At 42.0% G+C, this 24,949-nt stretch overlaps 1 protein-coding gene across 2 annotated transcripts in view; it reads left to right on the forward strand.

Moving 5' to 3' along the window:
* The window catches only part of BRINP2 (BMP/retinoic acid inducible neural specific 2), a 500,040-nt gene that overhangs the window by 61,279 nt on the left and 413,812 nt on the right, over positions 1-24,949 (forward strand). For both annotated transcript variants that reach the window (XM_068239642.1, XM_068239643.1), the window contains one exon: positions 4,391-4,686. In XM_068239642.1, coding sequence (XP_068095743.1) covers positions 4,442-4,686 — 245 coding nt within the window. In that variant the 5' untranslated portion in view covers positions 4,391-4,441. The remainder of the gene's footprint in view (positions 1-4,390; positions 4,687-24,949) is intronic.

Genomic DNA, 24,949 nt, shown 5'->3' on the forward strand with positions numbered 1-24,949 from the left:
TTCTGAGAAATAAGCAGCTAGGAAGTTCTCAGATTAATTCAGCAGAATGAATCAGTAATGTATATTGCATTTTATTGCTACAAGCACCCTTATATCTTAAAAGCACAAAATACCCCAAAAGCCATGCAAGTAGCATTTTCAAATAGGAGTCAGCAATGGCCTAATCCTCATGGATGGTAAATACGGTATTTACATTTTTTTAGGTTAGAAAACCGAAGTAAAAATATAGCTAAGCTATCCCATAGCACTCTGATTCAACATCATGTGACCTAAGCTGGCATATTAAAGTCACATATGCTGTGCTATGTGTACTGATATTTCCATAGTCCAATAGTACCAGTGCCATGGCTAAAGATGAACGTATGTCTTTTTCTTTAACCTGCTTAAAAATATCATAAGCAAGTACTGCCAGGTGTCTGCAGACTTCTACATGTACCTTCATGTATGTGACCCAGGAGCACATAGTTCATGAACGGTCAACTATCTACTGTTTATCGTTTACCCTGCTCCTTCTGCAGTAAACCCCACCCCTTTATGCCTTCTTAAACTGTATGACCGGTTAACCCAACTTTTCATCGTGGAACAGGGTCAATGGCCAAGCTCAGGAAGCAGGAAGAGGTAGATCTACTGCACATGGCTTGTGGTCTAAACCACGACCATCAATAACAGTCAGTATTAGGGATGCTCATTCGGATTCCGCGGAAATGCAATTTCCGAAATTCCAATCGGAAATTGCATTTCCGCATTGGAATGCGGAAATCGGTAATGCAAGTGCGGTAGGCGGATTTCCGCCGGAAATCACGGAAATTTCTGCTGACTTTAACATCGATTTTCTCAAAAACTATAAGGTCTTTTTGAAAGCTTTTTTTGCATATTGTTCACAAGATTCAGTTTAATAAACCCTGAAAATTTGGTGTTTCTAGGACTTACGGGGGCTTTGCTATTAACCGCAGATTTTTACTGTAATGTAAAATGCAGAAAATCTGCATCTGCCCATTTTCTGCATTTTACATTACAGTAAAAATCCGCCGACTTTAGCGGTTAATAGCAAAACCCCCGTAAGTCCTAGAAACACCAAATTTTTATTAAACAGAATCTTGTGAACAAGATGCAAAAAACAGTTTTCAAAAAGACCTTATAGTTTTTGAGAAAATCGATGTTAAAGTGGGGCGGAATTTCCGCGATTTCCGGTGGAAATTCCGCATTGGAATGCGGAAATTGGTAGCGGAAAGCGGAATCAGTAATTGGCAATGGCGGAATGCGGATTTACCGCGGAATTGGAAATTGGCATTTCCGACCATCCCTAGTCAGTATCTGAGTGCATGAAGAGCTCTCAACTCACATGAAAGATATGTGCACACCTGTGTCATGTATGCTAATAAAAGCGGGCGCTAGTTATAGATGTTTGAAAACAGATGCTTCTTAGGTGCAAGTACCTCAACTGTCTGCAGCTACCTTTAGGTATTCTATGTCTAACCCTAATTGGTTAACAGTGAGCATTCCACTGCGGTTTGGTCACTGTCCGACTGCAGAGAAAGTTTCATTTACAGCCCTGGATTCTTAAAGCTGGATTATCAGCCAAAAAATTAAATTCCAGTTACCCACTGCTTTGTTTATTATGCAGCCTGCAACCTTACCCTGCTGCACTGCAAGCATTCCAATCTAATCATATGTGTTTCTGCAGTAATAAATCTCATCTCAGTCAGCCTGGCTCTATTTGGTACATTGCCGACAAAAAGGAAGCTTGTTATCTCCCCACCCAGATTTCTGCTCCTCACTGAATGGCTGTTCAGTGTGACTTAAAGCCAATGGGTACCGTTTAAAAAAAGGAAAAGTCAGATATTCACCTAAGGCGAGGGAAGGCTCAGTCCTAATGAGCCTTCCCTCTCCTCTCCCGGTGCCCTCGGTGCTGCGCAGGCTCCCCCGTTCGCGTCCGCCGCCGCAGGGACTTCGGAGGTCTTAGGGAGCACTCGGGCTTCCGAAGACGGGCCGCTCCATACTACGTACGCGCGAGCGCGTCATAGAGGGCGCTTGCGCATGCGTAGTATGGAGCGGCCACGTCATCGGGATCCCGAGTGCTCCTGAAAGCTTCAGAATTCTCCCTTCGGCATGCGGAAGTGGCAGTATTTGACCAAACTGGTCGAATACTGCCACGGGGGATCCTGCGCGGGACCGGGCACCGGGAGAGGAGAGGGAAGGCTCATTAGGACCGAGCCTTCCCTCTCCTTAGGTGAGTATCTGACTTTTCCTTTTTTTGAACGGTAAACATTCACTTTAAGGCTGAGAAGGGGAGAAGCTGCTAAAATATGAGCTATGCTGCGCTAACAGGTGTTTACAAAGCTAGCTAAATATGACAGTGCAGTTTCTAGGGGGAAAAAAAGAGTAAGGGAGGAAATTACATCAGGATAGGCTTCAGTCACAAGAAGTAAAAATGAAAAGTGCCAGGACTAGTTTTCTCTCTATTTACTATATACAATTTACTGAATTGAAAACGTGGACAGTACAATACATATATTATGTAAGTAGAACAAGTATTTATCTACTTATATTTGTGTTGTTGTTTTTTCCCTGGGTTAGTATGGCTGTCCCTGCTGCTTTAACCCTCACAGTGAGAAAAAGAAACATAGCCTAGTTGTACAGTATGTAGGTCTGGAACTGCACATACACATAATTACTTCATTGTGAACCCAATTCACTACACACTTTCCATAACACACACTAATCTTAACATGCCTGTCCTACTTCAGATAGCCTTCTGGTACAAATAGCTCCAATAGAACTGCAATTCCCAAGCACCTTGAGCACACCATAAACGTGGGATTCAACTTTTTAACAAATTCTTATTAAAGAAGGTAAACTTGCGTTTACATACATTCAGAGTTGTTTGGCTTATGTTGCATTTTTTAAATACTGGCTGCTCTGTTATATTGTGTTTGAAGTTTTTTTCATGATTGCTTTGAAGTCAGTGGGTGGCTGGCTCAGGCCAAACACAATGCGAACACCTAAATGCATCCTAAATGAATTGCAAATACATACGCTTTCTTAACTTCAGGATTACATAACTGTTTGACTTTAAGATTTAGCCAGCCTTATTTTGCTCTATAACTTATCCTGTCACTCCTTTCTGTCCCATTCTGCCATTCACAAACCTTCATTGCCAAACAATGTTTTTTTTTTCAACATTTGTAGACTATAGAAAGCAGTATGGTGGAACTGTAAGCCTGAATACTGAATATTGATTAGCGAGTTCCTAAATTTATGTCACTTCCTGGGCACACAGGATATAAAGCAAAACGAAGGCAATAGCTGACCACTTGTGGTATTTTCCTGTATAGGCTGCCACCTACCTTATTGTAGATGCAGAAGAAGCAGTCAGTTTGCCAGTACTGATACTACGTGACAACCAGGTTCACTGAATATGAGCCATAACCAAATATTTCTGTGATTTTTTGGGGGGGTGACATTTAAATAGGAAGTAATCAATAAAATTGCTTATTTTTTACAATATTGATTTATACATTATTTAGTCATAGTTTGCCCATTGTAAAATCTTTCCTCTCCCTGATTTACAAGCAACTGGTATTGTTTCAAGGGAAATAAATGTGTCAGCCACCATATTCCGCTCACTTAAGATGTCCCTCAAGTTTAAACTCAGCTGTACTTTATATGTGCAATTTGCATAGTAACTATGCATTGTAACTGAAACAGTGCTGAATGCTGTTGACATTTTTATCCTATCAAATGTTACACAATTTACATCTCAACTCCAGAAAATGTTCTGTTTTTATTTTGCATAGTGTGATAAAGGGTTAGAACCACATTTGGATTTGTATTGCTGTCAACGTCTGTTTGAATTCTTTCATTCTCTTCAGACAGGAAACTGAAAGCTCTCACTGAATGTAACAGGGGCAGCAACAAGTACAAAGTGTCATAATCCTTGACTAGTTCCGTTGTTGTCCCTCATCTCCTGTTTCTGGAACTGTCTGTTTTTATATTAAAGCCAGAAACCTCCGTTGGGGTCTCACGAACAGGAAGTGAGAGAAAATCACTCTAATAATGTTAGAGACGCATTCCTATATGCAAAATTTCTCTTTCTAGATAATTTTTCAACTTCGTTTTAAAATAACTTTTCAGCATTTTATAATAAAAAAAAGTACCCAAAAAATGGATGAAAAATGACTATGAAAATTATTTTGAGTATTTTCTTGCTTGCTGGTGGCTTAAAAATGCATTTTATTGACAAGTTTGAAAATATCACCTAGCAGAGAACTCAGGAGATAAAACTCTAAAACATTTTTCTAAAAACTGGAAATGGGCTTTGAATAGTATTTGACATTATTTTTTAAGGGGTGTCCTGCCTGAAACTAATGTTTCTTTTCTTTTGTTTTAGGGAGAGAGGCTGTGAGGGGGAGAATGAAGCATTTGGCTGCGTACGAGAAGCATGAGGTGGCACCTGTACACCCGCTCTGACTGGGCATGGCTGGTGCTGACTTGGCTGTCTGTAATGCTGTGTTTGGCATCTGCCACAGCCACGATTTCTAGGCAGCATGGCTTGGCCGCTTCACCCGGGCAAGCATCACTGGACTGGTTGCTCAGTAACAGGGGTCCATTCCATGGGTCCCAACAGTATGTGGACTTTGCTGAGCGCTACCAACAAGGGTATACCACCAGGTATCGAGTGCACAGGTAAGAGTCTATCATTACTTTTATTCTACATGCAAGCAATGAAATAAGTACATATATGACATCTTCGATGCTACAGAGCTGATGTATTTGAATGAATCACACGTTTTATTGCCTTTGAGAAAACAAAGATCATTACATGACTGATTGCAGCATGTTCATTAATTAGACTATAGATTAGTTATTTTGCACTTTAATTACTGGTTTAAATAATGGTTTAAGTACCCCTGTCACTATTTTAACTCCTATAATGATAACTGGACCTATCGCTCACAGTTTGATGATGCTATGTGAAGCCTTGCGAATCAGTAAAGTAGTTAAAAGGGACTATGTGGATATTGTTGTCGATGAGTGTCTCTTGTAAGTGCTGGATTTGGACACAGGCCACTGGGATCCAATATGTCAGGGCTGCTTGTAACCATTATGGCTCAAGACATCCGTTACTCCCCAACCCAGCGCACTGGTAATGTTGGTCCGCCACTTTTACCCCCACCTCATCTCCAGTAGAGGACCTATAACTGTACTGGTGTTGAAATTGTCTGTGTGCCATTGCCCCAAGAAAACAATTAAGCTGCTGCCTATTTGATTGTAACTGCCTACCCTGGTATTCAGTTACATATAGTCTCAAAAGTTTTGAAGGACAGGGAAAGTCATAGTCCAGGACCTTCCTGTTAGTCATTAGTCAGTGTTAAGGTGACTGTATATTAGGTCACTGGCAAGGTGACCATATATGATGCAAACAAACTGATTGATTGTTCCATTTTACTAAAAAAAGAAAAAAAAGATTTCTGTGGCCCATACCCCCCCCCCCCCCCCCCAAAAAAAAATGAAATGCAAATAGCAAAGCATTTGTTACCCTGGCAACATATGTGCTACCTAAGTAACATCTGTTGCGCTAATTGCGCAATATAAACTATGTACTGTTGGAAGTGCTAGTAAAATTGCTGTGCATTCTCTGGGCGTGGCAAATTTACAGATATTTATGAGTACATCCCTTTCTGTGCCATAAAAACAAGTTTATGTTTTCCCATCACTTATTCAGACTCTGGGCTTGCTGGTTCTTGTAGCTCTAGAAGTTTACAGCAGTGAATGATCATTTATGCTTTAAAACGGATTTAGCTGTGAGGAATGAGGAAGAGAGAGAAAGCAGGAGATGAGGAGAATATAACTGTCAGATCATCTGTGCCTTGTGCCTACAGACTGACTGGTGAGAAGTGAAGCGTGGACACTACTGACAAGGCTCATTCTGCAAATCACCTCTCACCTCACAGCAGTGTAGATGCAGCAACTCTGCAGTGCTGGAACAAAAGCTGTTCTGCCTAGGCCTCAGAAAGAGCTCCAACTGGGCATACAGCTGCTCGAAAATGCGACATTTTATGTAAATAACTCCATTCCAGACTGCCTCTCACTCCTTAGGCCACAGTCTGATCTCTGGCCGGCCAATCATATAGGCAAACAATGGATTTAATCCATTTTCTGATGGCCAGTAGGTAGCTACTGCCAGTCATACAAAATAAAACATGTTCCACATATGTATGATGGCTCTTCTGTCCAATTTTTGGTTCCAAGCAAGTTCCAGCGCCTTAACTGTTTATTATTTCATTATCACTATTGTGCATTTAAATAGCTTTAATATTTTCCTGAACACTTTATAGAATACATGCCCCTTATGCTTCAGGGGAGCTTACAACTATTGCTCCTATAGTCATGGTCTAATGTCCCTACTACGGTATACCCTATGGACAACTTGATGGTATGCCAGTTAACCTACCTGTATGTTTTTGAGAGGTTGGAGGAAATGGGAGTGTGTGCTGGAAACCCAACACCATGAATAGATTCTTTGGATCCAATGGAATGTAGTGAGCTGCTTTTAGGTTTTAGCACCCAGTAATGTTACTCAAAATAGATTATGTGCTCACTGAATGTGATTATACATATAGGTAAGGGGTTATTTCGAAAAATTAGAAAAGTCTTCCAAACTTGTTTGAGTTTCTTTTGCTGTTTGTGGCCCCATTGGGGAGAACATTTATTAATTCCACAGCAGGTGGGTAGATAATGATCAACACACAAGGCTATTCTACCATCTTTACCTAGAAATTGTAAAGACACCTTCAACCAGACACTTAAACAGTTAGGGTTCATACACACCTACCAACTATCTGTCCAACTATCTGCCAAACTTATCTGTTAATGGGAAGATTCAGGGACAATAAAAAAAATTCCAAATCCACTTACCTGGGGCTTCCTCCAGCCCGTGGCAGGCAGGAGGTGCCCTCGGCGCTGCTCCGCAGGCTCCTGGTGGTCTCTGGTGGCCGACTCGACCTGGCCAGGTCGGGCTTCTTCTGCGCTCCATTATGCGTTTCACGCCGGTGCGCTGACGTCATCGGACGTCCTCCGGGCTGTACTGCGCAGGCTCAGTAGTTCTGAGCCTGCGCAGTACAGCCCGGAGGACGTCCGATGACGTCAGCGTGCCGGCGTGAAACGCATAATGGAGCGCAGAAGAAGCCCGACCTGGCCAGGTCGAGTCGGCCACCAGAGACCACCGGGAGCCTGCGGAGCGGCGCCGAGGGCACCTCCTGCTTGCCACGGGCTGGAGGAAGCCCCAGGTAAGTGGATTTGGATTTTTTTTTTTTATTGTCCCTGAACCTTCCCTTTAAGCCCCATACAACTTTTGTTGTGAAACAAGTTGAGACAACTAAAAAAAAGTATTTTGCCATTATTCAAACAGCTGGTAAGACTGATAAGAAGTCAATCCAACTGTTGTATTGACTTCTTATCAGTCTTATCAGCTTTTTGAACAATGGCAAAATACTTTGTTTAGATGTTTCAACTTGTTTCACAACAAAAGCTGTTTGACAATTGACCGCTGTTGAGCGTGTGAATGGGGCTTAAAGAGACTCTGAAGCGAGAATAAATCTCGCTTCAGAGCTCATAGTTAGCAGGGGCATGTGTGCCCCTGCTAAACCGCCGATATCCTGCGGCTAAACAAGGGTCCCTGACCCCCCGAAATCCCCTCCGAGCAGTGGGGGATCTCTTCCGGATTGAGGCAGGGCTAACCGCCGCAGCCCTGCCCCACGCGCGTCTGTCAGCGCGTATCTCCGCCTCTCCCCCGCCCCTCTCAGTCTTCCTTCACTGAGAGGGGCGGGGGAGAGGCGGCGATGCGCCGCTGATAGACGCGACTAGAGGCAGGGCTGCAGCCGTTAGCCCTGCCTCTAGGAGCAGCAAAATCTACGACCAATTTGGTCATTGATTTTGCGGGGGGGGGGGGGGGTTGGGGCTGAAGAGACCCCCGTTTAGCCGCGGGATAGCGGGCACACATGCCCCTGCTAACTATGAGCTCTGAAGCGAGAATTATTCTCGCTTCAGTGTCTCTTTAACAGACAAGTTTGGCAGATAGTTGGACAGATAAAGGTAGGTGTGTATGAACCTTTACAGTAACACCTGTGTAGTGAGCCCCTGAAAAGATAAACTGGGTTCCGTGTTTCAGACCATTTTGACCTTCCCTGTGTCCATTAAGAATGGCGCTGCTCAAATTTTGACATCAGAACTCCAAGGCCTGGGAACTTCACAGCTAGAATAAGACCCCTTTCACTTACTGTATAATAAAATACGTGTGACTTCCTTTTTTGATAAAACACGCATATTTGATGCAAGTCAATGGCATCACATTTAACTTATGTTGCTGTGCAAATTTTGGATGCAAATTTTCTGCAGAAAAAAATGTGGCGAGCATGTATGCTTTTCTTTCACACCGGACATACGAATTACATACAGTGCAAGTTATTGGGATTTGCGTATTTCAGTGTAAAAATGTGCACTCACATACTTCACATACACATACATACATGTTTCATGTAAGTCAACTTCATTGGTATGCACAAAAAAATTACATTCTGGAAATTCGCTTTAAAAATGTGCACAAACAAAAAAATGAGAACGCAGAAAGAATAACGATGCCCAAAATCACAGGTATACAGTAAGTGTGAAGGCTGCCTATACTTTGTACTCCAGGACTCTCTTGGGTTAAAGAGGAACTTCAGCCTAAACAAACAAACTGTCATTAAGTTACATTAGTTATGTCAATTAAAATAGATAGGTAATATAATCTCTTACCCACCCTGTTTTAAAAGAACAGGCAAATGTTTGATTTCATGAGGGCAGCCATCTTTTTGGTTGAAAGGAGGTGACAGGGAGCATGAGACACCGTTCCAATTGTCCTGTGTCCTGAGCAACCCTCCCAGTTGCTAGGCAATTTGAACATCAACATAGGAAATCCCATCATGCTTTGCACAGCATCAGGGAAAAAAAGCCCGGGCAGTTTTCTTTGATGGGTGGAGTTTAGCTAAAAATGCAGCTAAAAATGATGCTTTGGTAAGAAAATACCAATGCTGTGGTCTGTTCTGATGCTGTGAAACTGTTAAAGAAACAACAAGCCTTTTCAGTTCTGCTGAGTAGATTTTTAGTCCGGAGGTTCACTTTAAATAGCCACTATTATTGTCCCACTGTTGAGAGTATCTGGCAAGTGAAGCTGCGTATAGTGCATCAGTACACACACATCAACCTTTTAAGCTTGTGACAGGTGCACTTTAACATACAAAGATTATGAAGCACAAGCTCTTATCATATGGTTAATCAAAGCTGAAAAATAGGCATTTTAACGGACAAATGTTCAGATCCTACAACTGTCCCTGGAAATCGAAAAAGTTGTCGGCTGCACAGATTGCGAACAGATGCGATTCATAAATCATCGTGATCTAAATAGAGTTTGATGTCGTCTTTTTGAGAGCAGCATCAAAACAAAATTGATGAGAGTGGAGGAGTTGTGTGTAAGCAGCTGCATATCTCCATCCAGCCTGAGGCTCAGCTACACCACACAGTGAATGGTCAAAGTTTGCCTGTGATAGAACTGACAGCTTGATTTTATTTTTAGTAAGGGAGAGCTAAGGTGTCTATACACATCTGTAGCTATGAAGTAAATCGCTCTCCCATCTCAGAAGCCTAGTCATAAAATCCTGGCTCTTTAAAGTGTACCCAGTAGACAATGGTCCGCATACTCTATAAATTCAACCTATTTGGTGTATTCCACGGAGTCCATACACATATACATCTGTAACACAGATTACAGACCTATATTTGTATGGACTCTCTGGAATAAACTGCATTAGTGTGTTACAGACGTATATGTGTATAGACTCTCTGGAAGACACTAAATTGGTTAAATGATAGAGTGTACGGACCACTTTCTACTGTGTTAGGTACTGGGCTCAGGTCTACGCACCTTCAATGCAAGGACAGCGCCTAATCATATGGTTATTCTCTCTGCATACGTAATAAAAGGGCGTCTGGAAATTTGGGCGCTCAGAAAAGTTGATAGTAGAATATTGGTAAATTTACAGATATTCTACTATTAAAAATGTAAAGAAAGTCCATAAAATACGGGTATTAAACACCAATATTTTACTATAGCTAGACCTAATCCTACGCTCACAGAGAACTCTCCCCCTTTGACGTCTAACCCTATTCGTTCCACCCCCCCCCCCACGCACAGACACCCTTCTTGATGCCTAACATTTAATGCCCCCCCGCACAAATACCCTTTCTGATGCCAAAACCCAATCACCCATCCCTGCTCCTTTCACAAACACCCTACCTGACGCCTAACCTTAACCACTCCCCCACGCCTAACATTAACCACCCACCCCTCCACACCTAACCTTAACCACCCCCCCACGCCTAACCTTAACCACCCCATGTTTACCTTAACCACACTTCACACGCCTAACCTTAACCAATCCCCACACCCCCACCGTCAATTGGCACACACACACAAAAATCAAACGCTATTTTTCCAGTGCAACCATAAGCACCCATTGAATTAAAAAACCAATAGTGGCATCAAGGCCACGAGGCATGGAGGCATAATTTAGGCACCCCAAAAACATTGTGCGTTTCAAACTACACCTGCACAGTGAAAAAAAGCACTCATGGACGAATGCATACATTCGCTATTCTTGCGCAACTTGGAACTTGCGTCTGCTTAGTTCTGAGTCTTGTGCAGCCGTTAGGTGGAGCTTCCTGGGTTTTGTATTTGACTAGAGGATCCTTTTGAATATGAAGTGGACTAAGGATAGAAAACCCTAGAAAATTAACTTTATTTATGGTTCTGTCCCTGGTTCAGAGGAACTTTAAGTTGTGCTGCCCATAAACAATTCATCTCTATTAGCAGTTGGAGAAGGTGGGACGGGTTATGTGGCCTGCTTTTTGCTGGAAGAGGAGTTACTACTCTGCTGGCAATAAGGGGTTACCAGAAGCCACAAAGTACTTTCAATATATTTATTGCACTGTTTCATTCAAAGGATAGTAAATTTGCATTACCGGTAATCAGCAATGCACAAAGTTCTGTATATTGCTTAACTAATGCAAATTTACTGCAACATAAATAAAAAATGGGGAGCATGCAGTGGCAGAAGATGGCAGCGGATGTTCAATGGTTGTTCGTGCATCTCTGGGGAGTGAGGGAGCAGTGCCATGGTTCTGAAGGACAGCACCACAGCGCAAGCCCTCGCTCTCTATCACCCAGGACATGAGAGCATCGCTCACGCTTTCGCCTTAATAATGCTCTCTAACGATCAGCAATCGGACAAAGGAAACTGGCAATAGGATTTTCCAGTAAATCTCGTGCGATGACAAGGTGATAAGTAGCTTGCATCTGCAACTTTTCACCTGGAATAGGATATGGCCCTTTCAAGCTATAAAACAAAAACAGAAATAATGACCCTTTGAACTCTCCTGCAGTAAAACCTTATCACAAGCTGTCTCTCACTGTTTCTCTTCTGTTTAAGTGCTTCAGAAAAACAGGCCTGTATGGGTGGAAGAGCTCAAAAAAGTTTTTTTTAACTCTTCCTGTGTTGACTTATTTCTTTGCCACTAATGTTCTATTTCTTAGCTTTACTACACATACAATTCATTATATCATAAGCTGATTTTTTTTCTTCAGGTTTGCATTAAATGTACTTTAGCCTTATCTGACTATAATGGCATGGGCTTGTTCACACCTGTCCGTATTTGTACTATCTGCTTCATCAAAATACATTACAGTTTAGTAAAATGCACACTCTTCAGCTGCACACATACTGACAAGCACGAAAGATCCCAAGTCTCTATGGACAGCCGTAGTTAATTATAACAGGTCTCTCCCCAGCAGCAATTAACTCTAATAATTCTACATATTCCGCATTCAGTGCTAATGCCCAACACAATATTCCATTTGTCCTTTAACCACTTTTCACCTTTCAGTGCTCATCCCTTTCATTTGCCAATAGCTTAATCACTACTAATCACAATGAAATGATTTATATCTTGTTTTTTTTCACCACCAATTGGGCTTTTTGGGGTTGATATTTGTTTTCAGTAATTAGTTTATTTTCCATGCATTTTAAAGGGAAAACAAGGAAAAAAATAAAAAAATACACTATTTCTCCCAATTTCATCCCCCATGGTTTTAATATAAACACTGCTACTGTGCATAAAACCCACACATTTTATCTGCCTATTTGTCTAGGTTATTACAAGATTTTAATTATGTCTCTAGTACAAGTATGGTGACAATACATCGTTTGTAAATAAAGGTGTATTTTTTTTGGGGGGGGAGTTTCACAATTTTCACATGCACGGGAATGCACGTGCACCCGCAGGAGCGTGCAAGCACATCCGCGGGAGCGCGCACATGCACGCGCACAGCGGCAGCAGCACTGTCTGACTTATAAAAACATCCTGGAGCCATTAAGAGGCTCTAGCAGGATGTTTTTATAAGTCAGCATGTCATTAAGTGGTTAAAAGGCAAGTAATCATAATATCCCCCATCTACCCATCATGCAATAGGAATATTTTTTTCTCCAGTAAAGTGAACACCCAATCAGGAGTAAGAATGCACACTAAAAGGATACAACCAACCTGCTACACTGTATATACAACTAATATTCCTATTACTTCAAAATGTGGGTGTACAGATGGTGTAAACAGATGGTACACGCAGGTAAGGAGACTTATGGTGGAATGGGAGGCTTAGGTACTAGGGAGGAGGTAACTGCTTAATTGGTGCAGTCAGATGTTGAAGGGGCAGCAGCAATAGTGTCATCCAGGCCCACCCTTAGGATTCATAGTACTGCTTGCAAAGTGCTACTCTGATGCCTCTATTTTGGTCATTATTACTTCCTCCCTGTGCATTTGGACCAGTTATCAAAGGAAAAGAATCTGTGGGGTATCTATGGACTTGATTTGACGCTGTAGCTGCTATTCTACCAATGCCCAAATTACCTTCCTGGGGCTGCTCCTGCTGTAAAATTTGAAAGCTGAAGTTACGCTATTTATAGTGGAACTCTGGTGCCTGCCATAGCCACATTTTAAGGGCATCCGCCATAGCCGCAGCTGATCCAGCACGCAGATTACGATACCCGTGCTGGAACCCGCTGCTGAATTTCAAAGCTGGAGTTCCACTGTAGTATAGGGACTCCAGCACCTGCCAATGTCACTATTTAGCCGGCATCCAAATTACTGCCTTGCTGCTTTAATAGCCGCAATTTCTACAGTGACCTATGGTGGTGCCCAAATTATCAGGCCCCGATCTATGCCTTAATAAACTGATTTGCAGATGACGTCACTCCCTCACAATGCCCCTGTGAGGGAGACTTTGAAATTACCATCTAGGCAAAGTTTTCTGATAAGAGCTCCACGGTAATATTTTACAAATATAGCATACTGGGGCTGATTTACCAAGAGAGAGTCAAAGAAGCCCTGGGGCAAATGCTCACAGCAACCAATCGGAATCAAGTTTCATTTTACAGCTGAATTGTCTCTGGTTGCCCTGAGCAACCATGTCACATTTACTTCCATTATTTGTGCACCTGTCTTTATAAATCAGGCTACTGCTTTTGGCAAAAGAATATTATTAGTATATATGGTGAAAAAAAAACATTTATATAGTCAGACACTAAACTGAATGCAGGTAATAGGCCTGCTTTAAAGCCCATCTACAGGCTATGGTTGCAAGCAACATGGCGAAAGCAGGACAAAAAGGTCGCCGGCGACTAGTGAATGAAATGTATTTATTGTTAATACAGCAAAAAAAAAGCAGAAAAAAAGGGCACCCGAGAAATATCGTTAACAATTTTAGAACATTAAAGCTTTTGAAATATGTTATCGTTTTAGAAGCTAGCAACGTTATAGTTTTCGTCATATTATTTTTTTTTGTATGTACAGATTTTAGGTTATCAAAGATATTTTCTATGTGCAGGGGGAGTGGTTAGGGTTAGGCACCCCCAGCGATTGTGGTTAGGGTTAGGCAACAGCCGGGGGTTGGTTGGGGTTAGGCACCACCAGGGTGGGTGGTTAGGGTTAGGCACCACTGGGGAGGGGTGGTTAGTTTTAAGCACCACTAGGGGAGGGTTCAGTGTGAGAGTAGGGTTGGGTTAAGCTGTATTGTTGCATTACGTAACAATTTTTAACTAATATACTTTCGTTATCATTTCCCATCTGTTTTAAAATAGTATTAATCGTTAACCAATTTCCTTAACGATGTCTATCGTTATTGAGATTTCGTTATCCACCGGCTCCAATTTGTTATCCAGTCGGGCTCTTTTTCCTGGCGCCCTTTTTTTCATGCACCCAACATGTCTGGAGGAAAAACATCTCCCTAGTAAGTTCTGAACCCGCATACCTGTCAGTACTCCGCCCGTCAGCTTGGCGCAGGGCGAGCGGAATTATCCTGCTGCTGCTGAAATTCCCGGCGGCGCTAAATACTATTCCCCCTCCGGGTCGTAGCAACTCAGAGGGGGAAGTACTGCAGGGTCTGGAGATCGCCGAGCCATGGACTAACCATTGCTGCTTAAGTGGATCCTAAAGCTGGTCACACACCATATGTTTTAAATATCTGTTCAATTTAAGAATTGCAATCAATTTTTCTGACTGATTGTAATATTATAAAAATCTGACCAATGTACTACAGACACGTTTGTTAAATTTTTTACCCAATTTTGAAAGAAATGATTTGAAACTCTGAGAAAATTGAGTGTATACATTAATAAATTGCCATTCTACCACCACACCCCATTCAATTTAATAAAAATTAATCATGAAAATCCACCATTCCTGATTAACTTTTATCAAATAAAAACGAGAAATCCAATCAGATTTCTTGCGTGAATAATAATAATTAAAAAAAGAAGCTTTCAATTCTTCAGGAAATCTGATTTTCCTTTTTTATCAAATTGCCGTAAAATCAGATCTTTTTATTGTATTGTGTGTGGCCACCTTTAGGCCACATACAGACATCAGACCATAGTCTTTGGAAAATGAAAGATCACAGACCAATCTTACCACCCTTCATGTAGTATGAGAGCTATACTCTACACAGTCTTTTCTATGGAGCTGAACTCCACATCAGAAAAAAATCATTGCAAGATGCTGCACACACAGATGCTGTACAGACACAAAAGATCAGTATCTGCAAAAGATCTGTTCCTGCCAAAAATCCATTCCTGCAAATTGCAATGAGAGTCTATGAGATCTGCAGATCATCATACACACATGATTTAACTGACATTCATCTGCAGATCTGCAGATCTGAAAATCCATCCTGGTGGATCTGATCTGCAGATGAATGTCAGTTAAATCATGTGTGTATGATGATCTGCAGATCTCATAGACTATCATTGCAATTTGCAGGAATGGATTTTTGGCAGGAACAGATCTTTTGCAGATACTGATCTTTTGTGTCTGTACAGCATCTTTGTGTGCAGCATCTTGCCAAGATTTTTCCTGATGGGGAGTTCAGCTCCATAGAAAAGACTGTGAAGGTATGGCTCTTATACTACAGGAAGGGTGGTAAGATTGGTCTGTGATCTTTCATTTTCCAAAGACTATGGTCTGATGTCTGTATGTGGCCTAAGTCAGGCACTTTGAGGCCGGTGGTATGTGCCGAGAAGAGGCTCTTCGTCTGAACCCTCCCTCGGCCCATTGCTCAGAGGCAATAAACCCTTCCCCACATCTGCTCACCCTAATGGCCCATACTCACAGGCTACGCGGCACGCGCGTGTTGCGGCGACAGGCCGCCCGTGAGTATGAGGCACAACACGGGCACGCACCCTGAACCATCGCTCGTCGCTGCTGTCGCCAGGCGATTGGCACAGTCAATCGCCCGGCGACAGTTGCCGCCTCAACTTCGCCGCAACTGTCACTAGTCCGCGTGTGTATGCGGACTAGCGACAGCAACCAGCAGGGAATACCCTGAGCTTCCGGCAGGGGGAGGAACATCAGCGACAGCTTCCTTCGCGTCAGTTGCCAGGTCCCTCCGCCGTGTGTATGCGGAGGGACCTGGCAACGAGCTGTCGCCGGCCTGTCGCGCACACGCTCCCGTGTGCTAGCGACAGGCCACAAATGTAGCCCGTGAGTATGGGCCATAAAAGGACATGTGGCAACATAGAGGTTTATTGCCTTCTAGATAGCCAGGCAGAGACCACCCCTCCCCACACCCTTCTGAAGAGTTAACTGTCCTATAACCAGGTAAATAGGTGATAGTGTCTTTGTTGACCTCTGATTCACACGGGGTTAGAAGTAAAAAAATAAATAAATAAACATCAATAGCATTTGCGAAATTGTGAAGTAAAATAGGTTTTAAAATATACTTAGAATGTATTACAACCAGGCCCGGATTTATATCAAGGGAGCCTATAGGCACAGATGTCCTGGCACCTTAGACTTTGCCCTTCACAAAACCTACAAACCCCCGCCAAACTGCACCACAAACGTGCTGGCTGTCCCAGCTGTCACTTTTCCCTTACTTCTCTTGCCCATCATAGGTAACTACAGATGCATCTTAGTAGTGGGTAGCCACAGTAACCTCAGTATTAAATAGGTACCCCTGACTGTAGAGAGATCTTGTCTGTGGAATGCTGAGAAATGAGTGAGGAGCCTCTCATTTACACTCTGCTCGTGACTCTGCATAGGGAAGGAGGCGCTCGGGAAAAGGAGTAAGCCACCTTTATATCATCAGCCGCCTGAAGGCACGTGCCTACAGTGCCTTATGGTAAATCCAGCAACTGTGTAAGTCCATGTCAGCCACACCCTCTCAAATCCAGGATGTTGCTCACCAGTTTTTACTCATCTAGAGCTGGTGGTTCTATAATCTATAATAATAATAATATAATAAGAATGTGTGTTATGACAATTGTAAATATTTAACCCTGGCTGGTTCATACTAAGAGATCACTGGGTGACAACATTTACAATAAATGACCATTTTATGGCAAAAAAAAATTGTGCTACCTGAATTACTGATGGGCCATTGAAAGCCATGTGGGCTGATAAGCTTGGAACGGGCTACATTCCCACAGTCACCTTTTCCTGCAGACCACCGGTTTGTGTTGGCTAGACCAGTGTTTCTCAACATTGCATTATTATGTACCGCTTCTGAAAGCCTGTGCTCTAGTGATAAGCCAAAAGTTTGTGTTTTTATAATAACAACACAAAGTTTGCAGTTACGACATAAAATTGTAATTCGTAATTATCAAAAAATTCGTAATTCTTAATTTTGTGTCATAATTTCGCATTAAAATGTAATTTTGTGTTTAATTTCGAGTTACTCATAATTTCTTGTAAAACAAGAAGATAACACAAAATAACAAGATTAAAGGCAGCACAAAATCATAGTTCTGTGTTTTACAAGACAATTCATCCCAAAGAATACCTGTAATTATGAACATTTTAGTAATTATAAAAATGCAATCTAAAAAATGATCGTAATTCCAAAAATGATTGTAATTATGAAAAATGTGTGTATGGTCGTAATTATGCAAAATTTTGCGTAATTTTTTGTGATTACAATTTTTCCATTACAATCATAATAGTAATTACGAAAATGAAGTGAGAGTTCTCAAAATTGTAATTAGCACGTCACAATCATCACTGAATGTGCTCACAAAGTACCATCTGGTATGGCAAATATTATCTCAGGTACCCCGTAACACAGATAAAATTACCCTCTAGAGCAGCTTATCTCAACCTTTCTACCCTGGAGGAACCCTGCAAATAATTTTGGGTCTCAAGGAACCCCTGCATTTATTTTGCAGGAGGCGTGGTCTTTAAAAGTAGGTGTGGCTGTTTATTTCATGACCCCCTATTACAGTTCCCTTCATTATACTGTCTCCTTTTCCTAGTGCTTTTTATTAATGTGCTCATTATTATTTTAACCTCCAATTTAGTGCTTCTTTTTACAGTACTCCCTATTATAATGTGCTCTATTATACTTTCCCCACAATGGGGGAAAATGCCAGGGGACCCCTGCAGAGCACTCAAGGAACCCTGGTTGAGAAAGCCTGCTCTAGATTGTAAGCTTGCAAGGGCAGGGACCTCCTCCTATTGTTCCTTATTTTACAGTAATTTATCTTATCAACTGTACCTGTACCAATTTTAGTGATACCCTCTTTCTCTGAAAATAAGACCTACCCTGAAAATAAGCCCTACCTGGAATTTTGAACATGCTTGAAATATAAGCCCTACCCCGAAAATAAGCCCTAGCAGAAGTTAGAGGAGGAAGAGGCAGCCAGTAAGTGGGAACACAGCAGTACAGTGCCAATCGGACACTGATCCTGTCATCCCAGCACACAGCAAGGTTATCAGCTGTGTGCAGAGGAGACAGGGCAGGTGCCTGATCAGTACAGTAGCATACTTTCAAATCCATAAACATCACAATACAAAAGAGCAGGAAATGTTCTGCTGAGACACTTCCTAATAGAAATATGAGACATCCCCTGAAAATAAGCCCCAGCACATCTTTTAGAGCAAAAATTAATATAAGACAGTGTCTTATTTTCGGGGAAAGACGGTATCACAAAAAAACATATTACCTATGCACAGTATGTATTTTCGCTTGTATTGCTGGATGTAATTATCATACACTGGGCTTGAGTGACAAAAGAGTGCAATTAAACGTTTGTGCGCGCAAACATGAATTTTCCCGCAAAATCGTTATCGTTTCGCGATCGCGCGCAAACGCGAAAATTCATGCGAAAACGGCCGTGCTAACAGTTAGCACTCTTTTGTGAATCAAGTCCACTGTCTTCAACTTCAATTATATATATATATATATATATATATATATATATATATATATATATATATATATATATATATATATATATATATATATTTCCCAATATTTGTTTTGCACTATGTAAGGAAGATTTTGGAGCTATATAATTAAAAAAATAATAACAAAAAAAGTGGTCCATTGCTTTTAATTAGCTAATTTGGAGTTGTCTACATACTGTATGTTTTATCATTTTATCAACTAAATTTGTTATATTTAATTAACAACATCAAGCCACAAGCAGGGGCGTAACTAGACTTAATAGGGCCCCCCTGCAAAATGATAGCATGGGGCTCCCTTGTTCCCCGAACACCACGTGATTGGGAGCCAGTGAATGGCAGCAGAGAGCGTTTCTGTCTCTAGAAGCAGGAAAACATTACACACGCTCCTGCATCCGTTTTTTTTGAGTGAATGGGGAAGTTTCTTTGCTAATTGGCAGCACTTGTGGTTGTGGAAAGAAAGGAGGAGGAGCCCCCAAAGCCTCTGGGCCCCCCTACGGTGGCAGGGGTCGCGTGGTGATTGCTACTCCCATGGCCCCAAGTACCCCCTGGACACTTCAGATGTCCCCCCCTGGGTACACTTATTTGGAGTTGGACAGCAGGATGACACCCTTTTGCATTATTTTAGGTTAAACGTTCTGCATCAGTCGAGAAAAAGTGGCACACTTCTCCTCCCCCTTCCTCCCCTATTTTAACATACTTTGCTGACACAATTATTAGTGTACATTTTGAGAAGTTTGTTTTTCTTATTTGTCACATGCTCGCTCCACCCCACTTATAGAGGAACTCCAACCAAGAATTTTACTTTATCCCAATCAGTAGCTTATACCCCCTTTTACATGAGAAATATATTGCTTTTCACAAACAGACCATCAGGGGGCGCTGTATGACTGATATTGTGGTGAAACCCCTCCCACAAGAAACTCTGAGGACCCCGGTGCTCCTGGCAAACTGCCACAATGTAACAATGTTCAGAGACAGGAAATAGCTGTAAACAGCTAGCAGCAGCTACATATCCTGCCCAGAGTAAAAATGTCACCATGTAATAAATGTCAGAATGTAAATCAGGGAGAGGAAAGATTTTACAATGAGCAAACACTGACTAAATCATTTATACATAATTATTGTAAAAATGAAGCACTTTTTTATTACATTATTTTCACTGGAGTTCCTCTTTAAGCAATAGAAAAAAAAAAATACGAATTCATAATATTTTTCTTAAAGAGGAACTCCAGTGAAAATAATGTAATTAAAAAAGTGCTTCATTTTTACAATAATTATGTATAAATGATTTAGTCAGTGTTTGCCCACTGTAAAATCTTTTAAATCCCTGACTTACATTTGACATTTATCACATGGTGACATTTTTACTGCTGGCAGGTGATGTAGCTGCTGCATGGTTTTTTGGCAGTTGGAAACAGCTGTAAACAGCTGTTTCCCACAATGCAGCAAGTTTCACAGACAGGAAACTGCCAGGAGTAGTACTCAGAATTTCTTTTGGGAGGGGTTTCTTGTGGGAGGGGTTTCACCACAATATCAGCCATACAGCACCCCCTGATGGTCTGTTTGTGAAAAGGAATAGATTTCTCATGTAAAAGGGGGGTACCAGCTACTGATCGGGATAAAGTTCAATTCTTCGTCGGAGTTTCTCTTGAAACGATCAAACTTCCTTTGACAGGAAGAAAGAAACGTAAAAAAAATCATGAGAAAAAAAATTTCAGTTTTTTGCTCATCACTATTCTTGCCAATGCTAAGCACCGTGGAGGAGTGCAATGAATTGTTCTGGCTGTCGTCTTTGTAAACAGTAGAGCAGGTTTGAACTGAGCGACAGCCTGCCTACACTCTCTGGCGTTTGGCAAATCTCTTTCAGCTGGAACTTTTGTCAAACACAGTTTTTAGTGCTGCATGTGCATGGCTTTGTGAGCCGATAAGCACTACAGTACTATAGTTCAGCTTCGTGAAAGGTTATCTCTCTATTGTCTGGCAGTTTACTTCCATAGGTCAACCAGAGGTGCCGTTCACTAATTAGTGGTAATGAAACATGATGTCATATGCATATGTGCATGTGGCCACTGTCGTCATACTTTAGTCACAGCACCTGATCTACATACATGTTCTGTGTCTGTCATTTTAGTGTAGCATAGTGGTTAGCACTGATGCCTTGCAGCACTGGGTCCCCGGGTTTGAAACCCAGCCAGGGCACTATCTGCATGGAGTTTGTATGTTCTCCCCGCGTCTGTGTGAGTTTCCTTCGGGCACTCCGGTTTCCTCCCTCATCCCAAAGACATACAGAGAAGTTTATTAGCTTCCCCCTAAATTGGCCCTAGACCACGATACATACATTACACGATATACAGTATACATAGACATAAGACTATGGTAGGGATTAGATTGTGAGCCCCTCTGAGGGACAGTTAAGTGACAAGACAATATACTCTGTATAAATATAATAATAACAATACTATATTGTGTATATATACATAAGGCAACATTCACAGTGTGCGTTGTATTCCCTGTAACAGCAGGAATGCAATGGATCGAGAAAAAGCGGAGCTGCAAATTATCCAATCGCTGCATTGCATACAGCGAAGCATGCAGTCAAAGAAAAGTATGCTTCACTGTAACCGTTAACTGACATGTTTTACAATGCATTACCATGCCGCACTCTGTTATACCGTAATGCACCTGCCGCACTATGAATAGGTTGCATAGGTGGTGCAGTTTGGCAAGCAATTTTGCAAAGCGCCCATTATGCTCCACTGCAACACACCACTGTTAACATGGCTTTACCCACACACTATTACATTTTAACGTTAACCACTACAGGAAGTGCCCTTCTCTGCTGTATAGTTGCCATTCCTAGAAGCTCAGATATAGTCAGGATGATTAAGGGAAGACACTTGCAGGGCCATCTTCTCCTGCGATTCGTGGGTCTCCATCGGCTTTTGCTATCATGTTTTCCGCAAAAGTTTTGCAGCGATCATTCTGTGATTTTGTTGTTTGCGGTGGCATATACTGTAATTAGGAATGAGCACATCACGTGGGAAAAAGCAGAAAGCTGAAAAATGTGAATGAGCGAGCGTTTCAGAACGAGGCTATTGACTTAGCCTGTGGAACTGTATGCATTTTACAGTCTGCGGCAGAACACGCACAATCGCAGCTTAAAAAAAAATAGAATACATTGAATTATAGATGTTTTTGTACCACCTGTGGCAGCATCCTTGACTAGTCTGAAGGCAAGTCTGTCCCTGGCTATGAATGTATTGCAGCTACCTCTAGGTCCTGCTACTTGCTTCACAGGATGAACTTATTCATTGTATTCAGTAGTACATTTCTCCCATGGTGATGCTGAATCATGTACAGATCACTGATGTTGTCAGAGACTACAGTTTTGTCTAGCCAGCTAACCAGTGGCGTAGCAATAGGGGGTGCAGAGGTAGCAACCACATTGAGGCCCACCCCTCAAACATAGTATTAGCTCTTTATTGATCCTGTGCTGATAATATTCACTTCTATAGTTGATTTGAATAGTAGTGATCATTAACACACATTTTCCCATCTCCATCTTGCACCTCTGGTTGTCCTTGACTGGTTTTGGTGCGCCGCATCAATTGTTATGTATAGTGTGCTTGGGGGGCCCCAATGCTAAACTTGCACCGGGGCCCACGGCTTCTTAGCTACGCCACTGAAGCTAACCACTTCTGCCCTGGCCTAAACAAAACCTACACTTACGTGGAACTTCCATCTAGCCACACACAGTTCAGTAGCAGAATAATCCAGCAAAAGATTGATCGACCCCTGCCTGTAAACGGGAGAAGCAATCAATTTACATCCATGCACTATTCATTTCTAGAATCAATGAAACCACTACCACCACTGGCGTTGCACATTGTGTACAAACTTATGTGGCCATCAATGCCGTGCCACCCTCCCCCCGCCTAACCGAAAAACATTTACAGTCAATACAGATCATGCTTTCTATCACTAAACTCCTGAAACTGATAAAAAGATTTTCAGGCAGTTTGCCGGGGTCTATCAATCACTGGCAGCCAATGGCGTAGCTAAGGAGCCTTGTGCCCCGATGCAAGTTTTACAATGGGGCCCCCCAAGCATTCTATACATAACAATTGATACGGTGCACCAAAACCTGCCAATGGCAACTACAGTGTCTGAGGTGAAAAGAAGGGGATGGGGAACAGTTTGTTAATGATTGCCACTATTCAAATATCTATAGAATAGATTATTATGAGCACAGGACCAATATTGCAGTTGAGGGAGTGCCCTTCGGGGCCCCTCTGGCTCAGGGCCCCGATGCAGTTGCTACCTCTGCTACCCCTATTGCTACACCCCTGCTGGCAGATTTAATCAAAGTAACCACACCTGCCAGAAATTTGATTATGTATGACCACTTTAGCATTAACTCTTCCAGCCCTTAGGGCTGAGACACACCAGGAAAGCTCCCCAAACGCTAGAGGTTTCAAAACCTCTTCCCAATGTAATGCTATGTTTTTTTTTTACAAAACCTCATCACTCCAGTGTGCACAGACACATAGGATAACATTAGCAAGAGGTTTCAAAAACTAAAAACGCTCAGAAAAACTCCTCTGGTGTGCACCAGGCCTTAGTGTTCTAGACCTTCCCATCCAGGGTTGCTCTCCAAATTTGCAAATTTCTAATTTACCCGTTACCCAGTTTTTTATGAATCCAGAAGTCGAATTCAAAGATCGATACCGATCACGAATTTGAATGTATCCGAATTTTACTCTCGAATTGGGCCGTGATCACGGGTGTTAAACCCGTGATCACAAATTCGGATTCAACTACCGTCGCCCAAAACCCGACAACTTTAAGGGTTAATAGAAAAACCCCTTAAATGCCAGAATCACCAAATTTGCAGGTTATGTTAAGAAGAAAAGTGGGAGCAAGGGGAAATTTTTTTTTTCAAAAAGACCTTATACTTTTTAAGAAAATCGATTTTAAAAGTTCGAAGGAAAAAACGATACATTTAAATGCCAGTCAATGACAGATCATGGGAAATATTTTCCAGCAGTTAATAGCAAAGGCCCCTTACATCCTAGCAATACCAAATTTGCAGGATATGTTAAAAAGATAGTGGGAAACAATATTTAAAAAAAATATTAAACATTTTGTTTTTGGGGAATGTTCTAAGTGTGAGAAATCTGAAAAAATTGTGGTGGTGCATTGTAGGTAACTACAGATGTTCACTTAAAGCTGAATTATCGCAAATTCCCTCTGTTTTAAGAAGGCAAACCACACTATCAACTGTAACAAAGAAATGTTTTTCTTTAACCACTTGAGGACCCAGGGCTTAACTCCCCCCCAGTGACCAGGCCATTTTTTTTTTACAAAATAGGCCACTGCAGCTGGGCCGTACAACTAGCACACAAGTGATTCCTCCCCCTCTTTTCTGCCCACCAACATTGCTTTCTGTTGGTGGGCTGTGATGGCTCCCAGGATGTCTGTTTTTTTTAAATAAATATATATTATTATTATTTTTTAATTAAAAAAGCTATTTTTTTTATTATTTTACACCCCTCCCTCCCTCTGCCAGCCTATGACAGCTGATTGCTCTCCTGCGTCCCACGGCTGTCCCCAGTACAGCGCTGCCGTAGATTGCAGCGCTGTACAGACTAAATAGACGGCACACGCGATCTCCTGCAAAACACGCCCCCAGGACTGCACACTGATCAGCGTTAGGCTGTTCTGGGGCTGCCGCCATGATCATGCCCATCAGCGTGACGCGGTTGTGAACTTGGTAAAGGATATTATGCTGTTGCGTATCTTTTAGAGAAGAGAGGAAGTCCTGAGTTCAGGTCCACTTTAAGATGGCTTTGCTTTGGCTTGGCTCTGCGCCCGGATGGTCAGTGGTGGAAATTGCAGCTTCACTGGCAAAGTATCAAAGAGCATTAAAATGAGAGAGCAAAGAAGGAATTTGCACTTGTTTTTAAAATACCTTGAAATGTAGGATCTGAAAAAAATCCCCAAGTTTGCACTGGCTTTGGTTCTACGCAGACCGCGCTGTGAATGCGTGTACGAGAAAATGAGGCGGATGAAGAAGGCAGAGCAGCTTAGGGAGCAGTGTTGGATAAAGCCTCCCCGCTTG

The sequence above is a fragment of the Hyperolius riggenbachi genome, chromosome 6, assembly GCF_040937935.1.
Source record: "Hyperolius riggenbachi isolate aHypRig1 chromosome 6, aHypRig1.pri, whole genome shotgun sequence".
NCBI lineage: Eukaryota > Metazoa > Chordata > Amphibia > Anura > Hyperoliidae > Hyperolius > Hyperolius riggenbachi.